Source organism: Hesperophylax consimilis, chromosome 16, assembly GCF_061612785.1.
Source record: "Hesperophylax consimilis isolate HC1 chromosome 16, BYU_Hcon_1.0, whole genome shotgun sequence".
NCBI classification, from domain to species: domain Eukaryota; kingdom Metazoa; phylum Arthropoda; class Insecta; order Trichoptera; family Limnephilidae; genus Hesperophylax; species Hesperophylax consimilis.
This window is the reverse complement of record NC_142851.1, coordinates 13,357,498-13,377,683: the sequence shown is the minus strand read 5'-3', so window position 1 is coordinate 13,377,683 and position 20,186 is coordinate 13,357,498. Positions and strand designations below refer to the sequence as shown.

Genomic DNA, 20,186 nt, shown 5'->3' with positions numbered 1-20,186 from the left:
TGGGAAAAGTAATAAAAAAAAAATAAAATTGTTAAGGATTTTGTATTTGTGAGTGTTCGTAAAAATAATACAATATGTATATTAGAACAACTAAACCCTTTGGTATGAGCGTGCAAGTAAATTCGGCACGTAGAGGCCGAATAGTAGATTTTTTCGGGCTAATTTTTTCAACTTTGTACGAGTGACAACATTTTTGTCACCTCAAGGTGCTCGCCACATTTTGATTGAACTCTTCCAGAGCTGCAGCGTACTTAAAGTGCCTTATCAAAGCGGTGAATCTCGACCCTTCAGTTTAAAAGAAAAGGTGTAATGAAAGTTAAAATAAACCAACTTTTCAAAACCAAAATGTTTCTATTAACAGTCGTTGGAAAGTATGCATTAGCCATTTTATAATATGAGATTGTTGTTTTTTTATAATTCTCCACACAGTTTTATGTCTCTACATGGTTAACTAATCCACAAGACAATATTGTTATCTTAAGGTTAAATTGACAAACCTATCCTATCTACCAAACATTAATACCCTAACCAAAAACTAATTAAGAATTGTGTGCAAACTGAAAAACTTATAAAGTAACCACAAAATTGTCACTTATTATCATAGTGGTGTTACTACAAATTTCACATTAAACCCAACCAATAGTTACACCACTATTAAAGTGATAAAAATATAAACACGTAAATGGCAAATAATTGAATGTAAATTTTTAACCTTTCTAGCAATAACCGCCAAACTTAAGCTGCTTTTAAATTATGACTGAATAATGCAATGTAGGCTGTTTTTTTTTTTAAGCAGGATAGTTTTGTATCGTGTTGGCTGACTGCTTATCGACGTGGAAACTCCAATCGCTAGCTTTTGTTAAAAATTTACTGCTTAGCACAACATTACATTTCAACTTGATCTACGAGCTGGCGATCTATTGGCCGCTACCCCCGTACTGGATGTCACACATAAGATCCATGAAGTTTCACTAAACACATACGAAAATTGTATAAAAACGTGCAACATGGTAGGATAGATTGTTTTGAAAAGGTTAAGACATGATCCAGGTTAGGTCAACATGAAACTAACAAGTACCAAAGAAAGCTACAATCATTAATCTCAAAAAATTGTTGATCAAAGGATTTTATTAATCCACAAAGCCGGATAAAATAAATCTACACACTAAGATAACATAAGAAGATATTCAGGTATTTTTTTACTCTCTTTGTTAGATAAACAATTGCTACTCCACCACGTTAATAAAAACAAGTGAACAATTAATTTATGTGGCAGTCCTTCCAGTTACATTTGTTGGGGTGTTTTATAGAAATACAAATGTAACATTGTCATCAAATCGGTCATTTAATAAGCACCATTTTGTTTTTTCAACATTTGAAAGGTCTGTTAAACGCAGATTCTTTGTACATTTCAGATTCCCATCAAATCATCCCATCATTCCCATCAGCTGACAAGCGTAACAACATGATAGATGAGCTTTTCTGCTGATCGAAAAATGTTAAAATTGCTGAATCGGTGTCAAAAAGTGTAACATTTGAATTTTGTTAAAAACACCCCAACGTAAGCATTTGGTAAAAGACTCCAAAATGTAATGAAATTCAGTTAGTACGGGAAATCAAACAATGTGCGCATCCCTATTGTAGAAGGCATAAACAATAAAAGCTAAGAGAATCAACAGAAACATTTTGAGATAAGCCGTGATTCAAGGGTCGAGTCGTCAGTTGAGGAAGCGAATGGACATCTTCTGCTCCACGTCGGTCCGGTCCAGCGCGCGGCAGAACTCCTCGAAGGAGATTGTCTGATCGTTGTTGGTATCGGCTTCTAGGATGGTTCTTTCCGCGATGCTGATCAGTTGCTCCTCGCTGGAATAAATGAAAATACAGAGGTGTAGAATCCATATATAGAGTTCATGTAAATCATAGATAATTTATTTATTAACTTTTGGGCTTTTAATAACGATTATAAATTAATTTGAAAACAATAGTATAACATAAACAAAAAAGATTTCAAAAATAAAGCATAAAATATAATATCCTTGTTACAATATAAGTTACTATCATACTAATCAAATACGAGTAATCAAAAAATTAAACTATTTTGTGATTACGCATAAAATATGATTACTTGTTATTTACGTTGACTAAAAAGTGTTGAAATAATTTGGCTTTGAATGTGTCAAAATTTAAATCGAAAATATCAGCGACATCTATTAGTTCATTTCCCAGTCTATGTATTAGTATGTTAGTGAAATAATATATTCCATCTAGTATTTTAGTGAAATAATATATTCCATCTAGTATTTTAGTGAAATAATATATTCCATCTAGTATGTTAGTGAAATAATATATTCCATCTAGTATGCTTCGGAGGTACATGTAATGACAACAAATTAATAGCGTCAGAACAGTCAAATCTTGAATTAACAATTTTATACAGTAAAAGGATATAAAATATTTTTCGCCTTTCAGATAATTTCGATAAATTAAGTTTACTTTGTAAATTTACATAATTGATTTCATTTTTAGGAATATTAATTTTGAAAAATAAAGAATAAAAATTTATTTTGAATTTTTTCAATTTATAAGCAATGGGAGTTAAAATGAGGAGACCAAATGAATGAATTATTTTCTATCTGACTTCTAACCATGTTTAAATCAGGGATGTGTATGATAATAGAAACAAAGGGAGATATGACTAAGTTTTATACCATACAGAAGAAGTTAATAATGCGCAAGGAAGACAAGTAAATTAAATTCAAATACTTGAGTCGTATCATATTAAGAGTCAGAATAACGGAAGAGTATTATGTGCGATACAATTAATGTATAGCATCTAATTCACCAAGTAACCAAACTCTTCATACTCTAAATAATATTTGTCTAAACTCAAACATTGACATTTTTTCCGATTCACTGCCCAAATTCAAACATGGCATCATGTCAATAATATAAACTGTTTAATGCGCATACATATAGACACACACACACACAAACACTCACACATACACCTATATACTACACACGTCACCTGGTAATTAAGGAATAAACATACCACTTAGCAGACATTACAAGGAAACATATCATAGGTATCCAACATGAAGTATCTAAATATTGTAATTTTTTCATGTACTGTTTGTTTCTATAATATAAAAAAAAATTAAGCTAGGGTTACGTCGAGACCATAGATCACAGAAAAAAAAGGGAGATATGCTGCTGTCGCTGAGCTAAGACCAAACTGCACGGACCGTCAAAGCAGCGGGCCACTGAAAGTTATGCGTTTGGTGGATAGGTAGAAACAAAGGTGGGATGTTGCTATGCGTGCGTCAGTATGGGCGAATGATGTTGGCAGCACTTTTATGCATGCTGTTTTATACTAATATACGAATAATGGCCCATCGTCCGTGTTTCTGTTATATGTGATGTGAATCTAACCGTGAGCATGTCTTATTTTTGACCACTATCTTGATATGGAAAACGTTCGACGGTGTTTTCAAGCATTCCATATTTACTGTAGATTTGCTATATAATTTTATCAACACGGTCCAACTGCAATACAACAATGTGTACGGGGAGCGGTTAGGTCTTTTCTTGGCGATGCAACGCATGTCAAATATTTGAAGATGAAATTGTATAAGACTTCTCCACCTCGATGTGATCAATATTACAAAACTTGTAGCAGTCTCGCTTGTTAAGTACCTACCGTACCGACAGTCAGCATTCTCAAGTTGCCGTCTTGTTTTTGCGAACTACTCTAAAGGACGCGGCGCAGCATTTGGATTTGGTTCTGTCAGTTGTGGCTCGAGTCTCGGTGGCACGGAACGTTCTGAAAGACTTGCCGATTTTGGCGGACCCTGAATATACGTAAGAGGCCCTCTAAAATTGAGATTGATATTTAATACTTTAATTTCTTAGGGATTACTCTGATAATATATAAATTTGTTCATAATTATCTAATTCTGAGCTGGCGCCCATTTATTTCTTTATAGCATCATTTATTCTTTCGTAATTTTCAACTGACATGACTTGCATTTTTAACTATCGAAATTTTCTATCTCGACACGCCTTGAGATATAACCTTTTATATTGAGTCTCTTGCTTCATTTATTAACTTCCTCAAGCTATGTGTTTAGTAACCGCATTTTATATAATAAATGTTATATTTGTTATAAGAGTTTTTTATTGCTGGTGCAAGCATTTAATCTACCCACATGTATCCTCGAGTTCCTTTTAGGGAAGTATTTAATACTGGTAAGATTAATTGCTACAAACTGTAACGAGACATCACCACCAAAAGTTGGAAAACACACATGTATAGACCGTTGGCCAATGCCGCATCATGTCCCCACAGAAGCGGTTTTAATAATTTTAATTTAGGCTTGATATTCATTATTGATATAATAATTGTATTTACCTGATGTTGGCTCCCACCATCATGTGAAGGATAGCCAAAAGTTCATCTCTTGAAATCATATCATCATTATCAAGGTCGTACATCTTGAATGCAACTGAAATAGAAATTATGTTACTGTCAAACACAATAAGAAAATCCTTAAAATATGAGGAGACACAAAATTTTTATGAAATAACTAGCTGAAAAAAGTTTTTTGAAATAAAATATAGACAGTGACCTTCTTCTTATTTTGAAGATCAAGTGCGCACAATTCCATCAGTCTCAGAATAAAACTGTAGATTTGTATAAAAATCAAATCCACACCGCCCACCAGACACTCTCCATTTCCATCATTTTTTTTTTCTTTATTCAGTGTTTTTATTGGTTTTTACAGTTTTTAGGTGTGTTAAAACCACCAAGATAGGCACATGCCCGTTTAGTGGTGGTCATATAAATAGTCTGAATTTTTTCGCCTTACTTTCAAATGGGGTGTAAATATTACGCCCCGCGTAAGGTCGGATTGGTGAAATGCTTGACATAAACCAGGGCATAGACCTTACCTTATGCCCGGTTTGACTAAACCAATGCTGAAACGGCTCGCAAGAATCTGATAAAACAATGTAATCTATTCCTTTTGAATATGTTGATAGTGCACTTATATCATTCTTCAAACAAACTTTGTGGTCTCATTATAATGCCTTGATCTAATAATACAGCGGTAAATATACCTCAAACGTCACAGCATCATTTTTTAAACATTGTAGTTATAATATGCAATTCTTTATTTTTAAGAAGGGAAAAGAAAATAAAACAATGAAATTATTAAATTTATGACACCCATCTACTATAAAAATATTAATAACATGTCGCCACTCCGCAAAACCGTAAATACAGATCATGAGATATAAAATCTTGTGAGAAGAATTAAAAGGTACCCTATAATAAATACCCTATCTTACGTTTTACTAACATTTTTTCATATTTAGTTTTTTTTAAATTATTTTTTAATATATTCTAATTATACTTGTTATCACAATTTGGCATCATGTTTGATAGTAGGCTGACATTTCATACTCATATCGAAATGACGTGTAGTGCTTCACTGAAAATGCTGGGCTTCGTCCTACGCACTGCGATGAATTTTAGAGACACCCGGGTTCTCCAAGTGCTATACATTGCGCTGGTTAGGAGTAGGCTTGAGAGTGGGTCGGTGGTTTGGAGCCCACATCAGGTGAAGTATTCCCTTATGTTGGAGAGAGTGCAGAAGAAATTTCTGAGATTCCTCTACCTGAGGGAGTATGGCTACTACCCGTGGCTCTATCCTACTGACTTTCTCTTGGGCATGCTCGGTATGAACCATCTACGGGTCAGAAGAGATGTGCATATTGTATCACACTTCTTCAAACTGATTCGTGGATGGTTTGAAAATCCGACTATCATGGAGAGTATTAGTCTCTATGTTCCTGATGGTTATCTCCGTCACCGACAGCATAGACTGTTTTATCTCCCGGCCTGCAGGACTAACTTGCCAATGGTCATGCCCGTGGGGAGAGCAGTCTTGCTGTTGAACAGAATTAATTCGGATATCGACATATTTAGCATCGGTGAAGCTGCCTTTAAAAATCAAGCTCTATTGATGCTGGTATAGTTTATACACCGCTAACTATTATGTAATACCATTTTACAAATGTACTTAAAAACGAAATAAAATGTAATTTTGTAATGTTTTTAAAGGAATAAACAAATTGAATTGAATTGAATTGAATTTTACATTTGTGTATTCATAGATCTATTCTGTACCTACTTTATAATGGATTACATTTATGTACTGTTGGAATTTCCTATATAATACAGATATTCTCCTATATATACTGCATCATATTTCACTTTTATGTAAAAGCCTTTTTAGGCATATAAATAAACAAATAATAAGTGTAGATTATTTGGAACCATCCCATACTAAAATTATAACCATAATTTATGATACAGACAAAATATAAAATTAAATAAACAAAATTAAAGCGAGAGAGATGTACTTATCGACCAAATATATATTTATCTGTTTATGTACAATTTTATGTTCAAATATACACTGTTTAATGTTAAAATGTGAGTTTTAGCTTGCATATATAAAAAAGAGTAATTTTATTTTGAAAAAAATTTTGTAATGACCTATAAAACACTATTTTATTTACATACTTCGTTACCAGTAGCTTGTGGCTTTTGGGTGTATTAGAGTGCTAATATTACAAAAATGGCGTTATTGATGTTGTCACATTTAAAATGATTTTTATTTTCGAAAATTCAGTTTTATGTACCGAGATTTGCGGCGCACGGCCAAACCGAAATTTTCTGAAAATCTTCATACAAAAAAAATAATTTTCAAAAAAAAAAAATCATTTTGGACTAAACAATATCAATAATGTCGAATTTGTCAAACGTAGCATCCTATCACACTCAAACGTCACGAGCCGCCACTGTGCGTTACTACACTTATTTACATGTTGATGTAAATTATACTCAGTTTATGTTTTTTATATTTATTTTCATTGCACAGTTTTTTTTTAAATGTTAACGAGCACTACTTTCGTAAGCACAAGCACCAGGTTACATTAGGAAAGAATAATAATGCACGAAATTGTTCATTGAAAACTGTTATTTCATGTAAAATATGTAATAGAAATCTACCCAATCTTCCAGCGGCTGAGAATTGGGAACTTTGTTTTTTCATATATCTGAATGATGAAGTTAAGATAATTCTTCTTGAAAGAATAAGCCACATTTAAACCCGAGAAGAAAATTTTGATTTAAATCTTGGGAGCGTTCGATCACGTCAGCATCAGCCACGCCGTTGGCTTGACTTTCCAAACCACATATGTTTACGTCAGCCGCTAGTAAAAAGTTAATTCATTTGGGCTAATTTACCCTGTTTCTATGGCATTCGCAATATTGTGAGGTTAAAGGAAGTTGTCAGAGTGTTGTAGGGCTAATGGGAGTAGGGAAGGGAAAAATACATTGTGTCAGCTTACACTTTAATTTCTCCTCGCGGTTATTCAGCTTGTTGTCCTTATGCTTCTTGATGGGACGGAAGTGCGCCAACACCTGCATGAACTGCAGGAAGTTGACGCGGTCGTCGTGGCTGCCGGCGAAAAAGGCGTGTACGATGCGGTCCCCCAGCGGGTTGATGGCCAGCTCCGGGATGCGCAAGAAGTCCTCGCGGGAGAGAGTGCCGCAATCGCCGCGGTCCAGAGACGTGAAGCGCGAGTACAGCCGCTCTATCTGGTTGGGGGTGACTGAAATCATTTTATAAAAATTAGTAAAGATGGGAAATTAATCAGAGAAATAAAATTTACAATTAACTTGAAAATCTAATTAAGCACGAGACTATTGTAAGATTCTGCGATGGATTGGATATGTTGAAAAAATGGGAGATTGCCCCAAGTGGAAGCGAGCAGTGCCGAAAGTCAGACCTAGGAAGAGGTGGATGGACTGTGTGGAAGATTACTGGAGCAGGACGGAAAGGACTGGAGGCTGAAGGAAAATGTAGAGGAACCGCAGACAGTGGAGAGCATTTGTATAGGAAGAAGCTAAATCCCAGCCTGGAATGTAGCGCCGTAATGGTGATAAAAGCTTAGCATGACAAGAGGTATGGTGTCGCTAAATGATATCTCTAGGTCTCTTTATATTTTCAATATTGGCGTTGAAGGTTTCATGTCACGCAAGAACTGTAAAATATATTTTTATTTCATACACATAATATCTAATTTTAAGTTATTTATTTATTTATTTATTTTTCATGTTCTCCGTAAAACGGTTATTCACCAATACATTATGGAGAAGATTACAAATTAGACAAAAAGTATAGCAAAACACATAAAAAGGTCAGTTTCACTACTTTGTGACATACGTCAAAAGATAATGATCTGGATAAGATAATCCAGATGATATTATTTTCGTAATTGGAGACTTTAATATGCCCACCATAACATGGAAACCACAAGATAATAATTCACACTTAACACCTGAAAATTTAAATTCAATTACTTCCTTACTTACTGACACAATCCATTACTCTGAACTGAACCAATACAATTCCATCAAAAATGCCAATAAACGTATACTAGATTTAGTTATCTGTAATGAGGAATGCCTTGTATCTCAAGCATACAACCCTCTTGTCAAAGAGGATTTACACCATCCATCGCTCAAAATCATACTACAATTAGACACACTTCCAACTATCAATGCTCCACCAAAAGAAATTTGTCGGTATGATAAAGCTGATTATGATTTAATAAACCAACACCTGTCTAAAACAGACTGGTCTTTTACTCACGATAATGCTGACGTTGACGAAGCAATTTATACTTTTTATGACATTTTAAATAACACCATTAACCAGTTTGTCCCCAAACGTTTCATCAAAAAGAAAAAATTTCCCAACTGGTACTCACCTCCCCTAATCAAAATCATAAATGAGAAACAAAGACTACACAAAAAATGGAAATCAAATAATAATCCAGTTGATTACATAGAGTTCTCTATCAAACGAATACAACAAAAACACTTACAGAAACATTGTTACACCCAATATATAAATTCAGTTGAGTCTAGTATTCCAACTAACAATAAAAGTCTCTGGAATTACGCTAAGAACAAAAATAGGACAAATGGCATACCACAAATCATGAACCTAAAAGACGAGTCAGGCACCGGTGCTCATCAAGTGTGCCAACTGTTCTGTAAACACTTCCAATCTACTTACGTAAGCGATGAGGGCACGGATGATCCCAGTAATATAGATAATTCTACCTGCGTTAATAATAATAACCCGATCGGGGACGTACAAATAAGCAACTCATTGGTCAATAAATACTTGAATGAATTGGATGTTACAAAGGGTGCGGGTACTGATGGTTTCTCGCCATTTTTTTATCTCAAAATGTGCCAAAAATCTTGCATTTCCTTTAACTAACTTATTTAACATGTCTTTAAAAAAAGGAATATTTCCTACAAAATTCAAAGAAGCCATTATAATCCCCATCCATAAAACTGGTTCAAAAAGTAACATTGCAAACTATCGCCCAATCTCAATACTCACAGTATTTAGTAAACTCTTTGAGCGTATTGTGTACGATCAAATTTATATAACTATTGTCCGCAGCATACAAAATCAACAACATGGTTTTTTACAAAAAAGGTCAGTAATAACAAACTTAGTCAACTTTACTGAATACTTAACAAGCAATATGGATAATGGACACCAAGTAGATGTTATCTACACAGATTACTCGAAAGCTTTCGATAAAGTTAACCACTCTATCCTCATTAAAAAATTACACCAATTAGGAATCCATGGCGACTTACTTAGATGGCTAACTTCATATCTGCAGAAAAGACTACAGTGCGTATCAGTTGAGGGAACTAAGTCTAGTTTCTTAACTGTGCCCTCTGGCGTACCGCAGGGTTCCCATCTGGGACCATTACTGTTTAATGTATATATATTTGATATTTATAAATGTTTTTTACATGCTAACTACCTTGCATATGCAGATGACAAAAAAATATACTTAGTAATCAAATCTATCAATGACTGCATAAAACTTCAAGAAGACCTAAATCGTCTTTTTGCATACTGTAAATTAAACAAATTAATCATAAACATTTCTAAGTGCAACAAATTATCTTTTACGCGCAACAAAAATAAAATTTATTTTAATTATAACTTTCATGATACACATATCAATGAAATAGAATCAATCCGTGACCTTGGGGTAGTACTGGATGTAAAACTAAATTTTATCAAACACATTAACGAAGTAATCAACAAAGCCAATAAAATGTTGGGATTTATAATTCGTATATCTAAACCTTTTCGCAATATTAAAACCATGTATTCCCTTTACACCACGTATATCCGCCCCCACTTAGAATACTGCACACTAATTTGGGCACCGTTCTACCAATGCCATATTGACAGAATCGAAAGTGTGCAAAACAAATTTTTTAAACACATAAATTATAAATTTAATTTACTCTTTGCAAATAACACCGAATCCTTAAAATTTCACAACTTTACTCCACTTCAAACACGTAGATTAATATCTGATCAAATATTTTTATACAAAATTCTGAATAACGGCCTGGACTCTCCTGAACTCGTAAATTATTTAAGAATTCACATACCTACAAGGCCAACCAGACAAAACCATTTTTTTCATTTGCCCGCGTGCAGAACCAACCTTAGAAAAAATTCTCCAATCCCCCGTATATGCGCGCAATATAACACGCAATTTAATAATATCGATATTCTTAATAATACTCTTGTGAAATACCGAAACGAAGTCAAGCGCACGACCACAAATATTAATTAAATCAATGTACAGTTATATAAAAGGTACAACATGAGCGTCTCCTGTCCCCATCCCATCTTCCTCTGCCTCTTGCCCTTTCCTATTCCTTCTTCCTTCTAATATATTTAAATGATTTTTATTTTTTTTTATTTTTTTTGTTAATTTCATTTTCATTTTCAGTTAATGGTTATAACCAATTACAATCTTGTATTATATCACATTAACCAACATTAGCATAAGAAACTATTTTGGCTTACCTCATATGTAACCTCTTGTATAACTAATCTTGTAAAAAAATGCTGTTTGTTTCTTACAATAAATAAATAAATAAATAATTGTTAAACTGCCTGTAGGTTACGTTAAAAATGTCGATGGTCAATGCAGACTCGTTGAGCAGTTCAGTCGCTCTGTTGACTGGGGCGTTCTGATAGGCAGAAGTCCTCGCTTTTGGAGCATAAAAAAGGGTATGGGACCTTCCACGAGTATACTTGTCTGGGACATATAAGTTAATCTCTTTCAAAATAGGTGGATTATGTATAGTTCCAGAGATTATCTTAAAAAAATGTTTTCCTAAAAATATTTTTCGGCGGGCTTCTAATGTATTAAGATCGAGCATTCCTGCTAAGAATAAGGATGGATACAGGAAAGGGTAGTACATATATTCCCTCATATATAGGTAACGCATGAATCTCTTTTGTACTTTTTCTATTTCGAGAATATGGTTTTGCTCAGAAGGGGCCCAAATAATGGAGCTATATTCCAAGATACTGCGAACAAGTGCTTCATACGTTCTTCGGATTGCGATTCCGTTGGTAAATGATCTTGAATTACGAAGAACAAATCCAAGCATTTTGTTGGCACGGGAGACAATATCAGATATATGGGATTTGAAAGAGAGATTTGCTTCAAAAATTACGCCAAGGTCTCGAATCTCATTTTTACGTGTTAATTCATGTTTATTAATGTGGTAGGGGAACAGGAATGTATCTTTGGACCTTGTAAATGTAACGACACTGCATTTCTGAATACTGAAGGGTAAGTTGTTCAGTTCCGACCATTTGACAAGAGAATCAAGATCGTTCTGCAGAAGAATGGAATCGATGTAACTTTTGATTGCTTTGAAAAGTTTTATATCGTCAGCAAAAAGGAGATATTTTGAGTGGTTTATAGTGTTGCCAATGTCATTGATGAATAAGAGAAAGAGAAGGGGTCCTAGATTCGATCCCTGGGGAATCCCGGAGTTAGTTTTGTATTCGTGAGAGATATGGTGTCCGTAACTGACATACTGACGACGATTGCGTAAGTAGCTAGCCACAAAAGCGAGGAAATTCTGAGAGAATCCGATGTCACTTAATTTTTCTAATAAAATATCATGGTCGACTTTATCAAATGCTTTCTCGAAGTCTGTATAAATCACATCAACAGGTACAAAATTTTCAAATGAATTATTAATATAGGTAATGAGATTCATAAGATTCGTTGAAGGTGACAGTGTGGGACTAAATCCGTGCTGATTTTCGGTGAGTGCGTGTTTTGTTTGGTTATATATCTGTGAATAAATTATGGTTTCTAAAAGTTTTGCGGGTGCTGACAACACAGCTACAGGTCTGTAATTATCTATTTCTGACTTTTTTCCTTTTTTATGTATAGGCGTTACTTTCGTTAGTTTCCACATTTCCGGAAAGATATTTTTGCGAAGTGATAGGTTAAAAATATGTTTTAGAGGTTGAACAAAATAACTCGCATATCTTTTGAGGATTATAGGTGGAATACAATCTGGGCCGACGGAGTATTTAGGTTTTAGCTTATGGAAAGCTGTAATAATATCGTCATCGTTAATTTCATGAATTTGTACAGGTAAAGAGTTAAATGACGATGAAGCTATAGAGGATATGTCAAGTTTGGGGATATTGTCGCTAAATACTGATTGAAAATAGTGTGCGAAACCTGCGGCGATCTCAGACGATCCATCATATTTATTGTCTTTGTAGTCCATGTGGTTAAGTTTGTCACAGCCGCGGCGTTTATCGTTAGTGTAAGACCAAAATCGAGTTGGGTCTGTTATTATACTGTTCTCGGCCTCACGTGTAAAGTCAGTGTAGGCCTGACCAATTAACCGTTTGATTGATTTTCGCAAAGTTTTAAAGTTAGCTAAGGCATGTTCGGATTTTGTTTTTTTCCAAAGATAGTGCATTTTAGTTTTTTCTCGTATGAGGTGAATGATTTCCCCATTAAACCATTTCGGATATTGTCTAACATCTTTGAGCATACGTGTAGATCTTTTCTTAAAACAAATGTTGAAAATATTATTGAGCTGTTCATAAAACATTTCGACAGCTAGATTTACGTCAAGGCAATCGTAATGATTCCAGTGATGTTGTTCTAAGGCATTCTTAAGTGTGTTATCTGAGCTTTCGTGGAAAATCCAACCCATGTTTATGTCTGGAGGCAATGTGTCTGTTTGTATATGTGATTGAGTTGTGTAATCGAATGTGAATGAAAGTGAAGGGTGATGAATATCCTCTCTGACTAATGGGGAGTCATGGCGGCAGATAACAGCATTTTTAGAATTTACATTACTTAATACTAGGTCTAACATGTGTGCATTTATGTTATAAACAGTGTTGAATTGTGTTAAATTATAAAAAGAACAAAAGTAATCGAAAACGTCAATTGGGTTTTTCCCTGAGGGAAAGTTAAAATCACCGAAAATAATAATATTTTTTGATTGTAACTTTACACTTTCACTTATAGTTTTGTCGTAAAATAATTGATACTGTTCAGATGTTGTATTTGGAGGAAAATATACAACACATATATAAATGATGACATTTCTATGCGATACTTTCACCCACAAGTCTTCACCTTGGGTTTCTATGCAGTCCATTCTTTCCGCGTGTGAGTGGCTGTCAGCTCGGAGGGCTAGGAGAGTCCCTCCTCCGCGACTGCCTCTATCCTTCCTGTAGACGTGGTATAGGTTTTCGAATAGCTCCGACGAAAAGGTGCTTGAAGTTATCCAAGTTTCGGTAAGAGCAATCAGAAGTGGTTTCTGGCACATTACGTTTGTCATGAAGTCGATAATTTTATTATTCAGACTTCGAACGTTCTGGTATACTCCACTAATGTCTATCTTTTTCGGACGTCGTATCGACCGTCCTAGTTTGGGGTCGTGGTCTCCGAAATGACCATTCGTTGAAGGCCACGTTTTCAGGCCAGATCGTGGGGTCCAGGAAAAAGTGGAAGTAATTTTCCGGTATGCCTATTTTGAAGGCAGCATAACGTTCATGCCTCGTAACCAGTTTTTCGACAGTGTAAATTAAATCCGGCTTCTTCTTTTTTAAGAATGAAGATATATTTTCTTCTGTGGTATTCGGGTGAAACATGAATACATGCAGATGTAGGTTTTTGGGAATAGTGACCAAGCTGTCGTCGATAGACCCTGTCCCTTTACAGATTGGCCGAGATCGTCGTCTACCGTTGACGAGGGCATCGCTATACGATGTTATTGGCTGGGTTGGCAGCTTGGGCACAACAGGCTGTATTGTACTCTGTGGTTGTGGAGGAGAAGACGCCGCTGCAGCAGATGTGGAAGCGGAATGTAGATCTTCCTCCGGTTTTCCTTTTTTAGCAGTGGATCTTGTGGTCATTTTGCGGGTAGTGAGCGGCTGGACGCCGCTAACGGGAAGGTGAGTCTGGCCGGCTAGAGCGGCTAAGGTAATAGCAGGAGCGGGGGCGGGGCCGGGGGGCCCGGGCGGTGGAGGTGTCCCAGACAGCTGCTTAGTGATATCGCCGTACGCTGAGCGCACACACACATTTAAGTCTGGCGCCGGCGCTAGTACCTGGGGAGTACCTGCAGTTATGTTGTACGAGTACTTGCATGAAGGGCACACAATTTTAGCACTACTGTCACTTAAAATTGAACGAATCGTGGTCAGTTCGCTACCGAAACCCTCGATTTTGCCACTCAAAACATCGACCGTTTTAATCAGGGACTGAATGATATCACCAAACTCTTCCATTTTGTAAATAGACTAGAACGAACATATAACAATTGTAACATGTGTATATGTATAGGATTAATAAATCTGTAATACACATTAAACTATTTTATTTAATTAAATTTAAAAATTAGAAAAAGCAGGAAGACAATTTAATAATAATCATAGTTACATAATTTTTGTAAAAGATTATATCGACGGTGCAAAAGCTAGAAAACAACTTTAAACCAAAGTTAAAATTTTCAGAAGTTGCGGGAAGTGAAAATGTTACTGTTAAAATAGGAAAACATCGTAGATCCAAATTTGCTCACCGGTGTAAAAGAAAAATTTATATTATTTAATAAGATCAGTACGACACCAAAAAAATAATTTGCTACAGAGAAATAGAAGAGATACAATATGATTAGTGGCGGCTAGCGCTAAGGAGCGTTGGAACTACGCACTCCCTAAATTTCGGTCAGTCTAAAAATAATAATTATCAACCAATAATAATACCACCTGTATGGTTTTGAAATGAGAATATGCTTAGTTCTTACCTCTCCCAAACCCATCACCTTTCTGGAGAAGTATTTGAATTTTGGAACAATGGCGAGAAAGTAGTGCAAAGTCGAGTTCATTTGTTTTAAAAACAGAAGAAGGATTGGGGCGGGGGGTCCAATCGAAAATTGGAACCGTGAATATTGTGAAGTCATATTATTACCTAAATATATCCACCAACGAAAAACTCTGAAAATCTATGGAATTAACATTCAGAGTTTATCATTGGTGAATAGTATAATAAGTAGGCTACAAATGAAATTTGTACTGTCTATATACATATTGGCATATCTATGCTTTTTTAGGACCAATTTGTTTCATACAAAAAGCCCGAAGATATCGATCTAGTGAGTGGTTTATTTATGATTGGGACTACCTATGAAGAAAGTTGTTGGTGTTTTTCGTGTACATAATCTCTTTGAAAAGTAAAAAGAAGGAAGTTGACTATCATGGAAGTGCATAATATCGTTTTAAAAACTCATTAGTTTTGCTGTGGCAATAATTTACCTTGAGGTATCGGAATAATCAATATTATGGTACCCACCTGCCCGAAGAAAATTTAAAAAAAGAATTTTCTTTGAGATTAGCGACGTCTCTTTGGACAAATTGTATAATTCCTTATTTGAAATTCAAAAAATTTGAGTTGGCTGAAACTAGAACAGAAGCCAAAATTCAGTTTCGGGTAGGTATGTAAGTATCTACTTACAAATTTTGTGATTTCAGAGGAAATTTTGGTTTTGATTTATTAAATAAGAGAAAATTAGAAATGTAATTTTTTGGAAGCGAGGTCTAATGTTTACAGAACTATTAGTATATTTTCTATTTTAGATAAGTAGTATCACTAATATTATTAAATACCGTACTCAGTGAAAAAATTAAAAAAATAAATAATTGAAATACAACACAGAACACTGTTGTAAAATATTTTTTAAATCAATGATACATTACTAGATGACATATTAAATGGAATTTAAAGTGCGTATAGACAATTTCTATTTAACATTTGCAGTGGAATGTAAACTAGTGAAGTAAGTCAAACTGTCTTATAGAGGTCAATTCAAGCCATTAATGAAAGCCGCCTTTAAGGTACTATGAGATCAAGGTCTAATCCCTCCATTTCAAAAGATAAGATAATAATACTTACAGCCAGTTTCATCCTGAATCTGTGCAATTTCTTCCTCGCGAAGAAGTAGAGATGACTTATTCCCCATTCTGCAAGGTTTTCTTTATAAGAGGAGAAAACGAAGAACAATAAACACAACTATCAAAGTCACGAGATTGACTTCTGTTGAGTTCTGTCGAGTTCTGTCAAACGTCGCAGTGAACTGTCACCAACTGTCACTGTCAAATTTATTAAAGTGCTGCCAGTTTAAAAATTTCATTTAGCCTTCTTTTTCATTTTGGTATTTACCGCTAAGAACATCTAAAACCTGAAAGGTTCCACATACGATAGAACGAGCAATTTTATTATCATTGTAAGATACCCACACAAAAAGGATAATTGACATTTACAAAACTACTAACTATTGCGTTCAAAAAATATTTTGTTTTTTTTTTTTAATAATGAGAAATCATCATCTTCTATATCATCCTCTTCGTTTCTTTACAGATCCTCTTGAAACTTAACATGGTGGACCTAACAGTGGACAACAGTTTTTGGTTTTATTAACTTCTGCTATTTTCCGTTCTTTGTAATATTTGATTTATGAATTCTTTTCAATCCTCTCTTATTATGTATTTACATTGTTTTTCCTTATTATGTACTTACATTGTTTTCCCTTATTATGTATTTACATTGTTTTTCCTTATTATTATTAAGATGTTCTCACTTACGTGCAAACACTGGGAACGAAATATAAATGTAACCTTCATAATATATTATGTAACTTAACAGTAAAAAATGCACTAAAATTAAACAAAAATCATTTAATTATTATTTATTTTCAACACCTCCTCTTCCCAGTATCCAAAAGAATCATAATAAGGCATGTGCATATAACTCCGGTAACTGAAAACTGAAACCGCAGTGGGAAATTCATTTTAGTTTCAGATTAACCATCTCTATTTCTGTGTTGCGAAAATAAGACTTCATTTTCACACTTGTAACAACAGTTACATTAGTTACAGTACCTACTACCTACGACTGCTCCAACTGCACCTGCACAGGGCCGGCCCTGATCGGTGTGCAAATACAAATACATTAAATATGCTCTCTTTCAAATAAATTTCCTGCACCTACCTAGTAGATTTACTGTTATTTAGTTTGTCTTTATTGATCTATAGTCAGTCTCAAACACGTTGCTAGGGATTTGTAAATAACAATCCTCATAATAGGTGAAGAACCTTGTATTTTTGACAGTACCTAGATGTTTTTTTTGTGGTTTAGTTTTTTTTTAAACTTTAAACATTTTTTGTATTTTATAAAACATGTCTCTTGCAAATATAACTGAAACCCATGAGACCCATGAAGAATCAGAAGTCCCGGAAGACCATGATCTTTTCAAAACAAATCACAGTGTAGTTGATTTACTTTCCTTCAATACTGATGATCGTCCAATAGAAGACATTGCCCACTTAAAAAAATTCTTTCTAAAGCCGCACATTTACGGCCAGAGGGAAAATGCTGAACCCTTGAACGTGGAAACGTTAAAAAATGTTATTTACGAACTTGGAATAATACCATTGTGCTGGCCAGTTATAACTGACCCACATTTTGAGAACAGAACCTGTCTACCGGAGTCTTATTACAAAAATAATGATAAGGAAAGGATATTGTTGGCTTTCGCAGAAAATTTCAGGCAGCAGTACATATGGAAATATCCTACGCGAAGACCTCTTGTATTTGAGGCACCAAATGATTGTGGTTTGCAGGTAATTCACATTGTTAACATTTAAGCAGGTTCTTGCAATAATCATTGTAGGTTCATGATTTAGGAAGGTGGGTTCTATTTGATTTAGGACAATTGATAATAATTATCCTCCAAAAATGACCTCCACTGGCTGCAGTCCCTTGCCATTCGCCTCCAGTCCTCAGTCCTTCCCATCCATCTCCAGTCTAGCGATGGGTCATTAGTCACGGTACCAGCTCAAGATTTTTGTAAGACTCAAAGAGTCGACTCAATTGAACAACGGCTCAATTGAACGCTAGCCGTAAGCTCAGAGCGTATGAGCAATGAGCATAGTGGGCTCGTCTATTACGACTCGCCCGATCCGCCTCCCCCATTACGGCTCCCAGCTCCCCAGCGCATGAATGATCGTACATCCTGATACTTGTACGCCATCTCGTACCACAAGAAAAATAAGATGTTAGGAAGTTTGTAGGCGTAGGTAAATTATGCCAATAATTATGTAAATTATGGTAAATTAAGTCCAGATGTCAGTCTGTCAGAAGCCGTTTACGTCTATGAATATGTAATAACAATTAATTCTTGGATAGTTTTGATGGTGCTATTTTTCTTTAATATGTTACCGTTCAATTGAGCCGGGAGTCATAAGAATAAGTCTCATAAAAATCTCAATTGTGCGGCATCGCTACTACAGTCATCTTTCACACAGTCAATCCACCACTTCATCGGTCTGCTCTGGGCACTGCTAGTTTCCACTGGGATACCTACTTGGTATAACTCTTACTGTCACGTCATCTGGCATCCTTTCAGCGTGACCAGCCCATCGCAGTCTTTGTAAAGAATATTATGATGGTCTCATGCTGAATTAAGAGTTCATGTTTCGTTTTAGTATAATCTATTTTCAGCTAAGCTTATTTATTAATTTAATTTTATCTGTTTTTACACACAAGTTCACAAATGACTGATTATTATATTATAAGTTACATTTTACACTATAGATACATTTTCTTTTGATTAATATGGCTCCTACAATCTAGCTTTAATTCTATTGATTGGTGCAGCCTGTATAGTTTCCGGCAGTGCATTATAAAATTCCATTCCTTTGTATGGTATACTGTTTTCTAGAAGCGTGTCGTTCCGGTTGGAACGAATCCGATGAATCTGATTCCGAAGGAGCTTGAATCGGTCTGAATTCAAAATATAATGGAACCAATCCAGATTTACTCTCACCTATTCTATCTTTATTATTTTATGTATAAATATCATCACATCCAAGGTTTAGTTTAATTTAGTTCCTTTAACATTTTAGTTACTTTTAAAAATTTAGTTCGTTTAAGTATTATGTATTCTCTTTTGGAGAATTTGTAACTTATATTGTTTTCTATTGAAACACAAGAAAAGCATTGCTGAGCAGTAGTTAAAATGTGGAGTAATAATGGAGTTGTATTTAGTGATTGTAGTTTTTCTGGAAATTTAAATATTACAATAAAATAGTCAATTATTTATTTTAGAAAATGGTGTGCACCACCATCCGCCCCACCTGGTTACTCTTCCCGGAGATGCACACGTGGGAAGGCTGCGCCTCGTTTGTCTCCGATTATTTGGATTACGAGCCCCTTAGAAAACCCATGTTGCTGGTGAGTCTTTTTAGTTCCATTTCTATTTGGTACTTTGGTTAATTTTTCAGGTCAATATTTTACGAAACAAATTTAAAGCGGCTGGTCTTTCTACAAGCAAACTGTTTGAAAGGTGATAAGGTTTAAATAATCAAAAGCAGATCGTTTGAAGTTTATATTATATTAGAAAAATAATAAGGTACCATAGATTTGAGTCATTCAGATACAAATAAGCTTCTATAATTCTTTTTTTTCTAATATGAGATCACAATAACTCTATAAAAAAACTTAGTTGGTAATAATATCCACTTTATAATTTGGCATCTGGTATTTTAAAACGAACTGAGAGCATCAAGGAGTTCAGATAATGCAAACAATGTTATGCAATTCTGATTACGAAGGCTTATAAAATAATTCACAAAAGTTTTTGTGTTGCACAGATTAAG

The 20,186-nt window shown here is 34.8% G+C and overlaps 2 protein-coding genes across 2 annotated transcripts in view; one reads left to right on the top strand and one right to left on the bottom strand.

Moving 5' to 3' along the window:
- Positions 1-23: 23 nt before the first annotated feature.
- Positions 24-16,614, bottom strand: elm (calcineurin like EF-hand protein 1 elm). Its single transcript, XM_089640918.1, has 4 exons — positions 16,423-16,614; positions 7,420-7,683; positions 4,412-4,505; positions 24-1,863 (listed from the first exon to the last, which is right to left on the bottom strand). The coding sequence occupies exons 1-4, from the start codon at positions 16,487-16,489 to the stop codon at positions 1,719-1,721; spliced, it is 570 nt and encodes a 189-aa protein (XP_089497044.1). The 5' UTR covers positions 16,490-16,614; the 3' UTR covers positions 24-1,718.
- A 1,091-nt stretch (positions 16,615-17,705) lies between these two features.
- The window catches only part of lobo (coiled-coil domain-containing protein lost boys), a 254,168-nt gene continuing 251,687 nt past the window's right edge, over positions 17,706-20,186 (top strand). The window contains exons 1-2 of the mRNA XM_089641313.1: positions 17,706-18,149; positions 19,636-19,761. Coding sequence (XP_089497439.1) covers positions 17,706-18,149; positions 19,636-19,761 — 570 coding nt within the window. The remainder of the gene's footprint in view (positions 18,150-19,635; positions 19,762-20,186) is intronic.

Coding starts and splice junctions, on each gene's coding strand:
- elm (XM_089640918.1), bottom strand. CDS start 16,489: ATGGGGAATAAGTCATCTCTACTTCTTCGCGAGGAAGAAATTGCACAG. Junction 7,684..16,422: donor GATTCAGGATGAAACTGGCT/GTAAGTATTATT, acceptor AAATGATTTCAG/TCACCCCCAACCAGATAGAG. Junction 1,864..4,411: donor ATGGTGGGAGCCAACATCAG/GTAAATACAATT, acceptor CATTTATTCCAG/CGAGGAGCAACTGATCAGCA.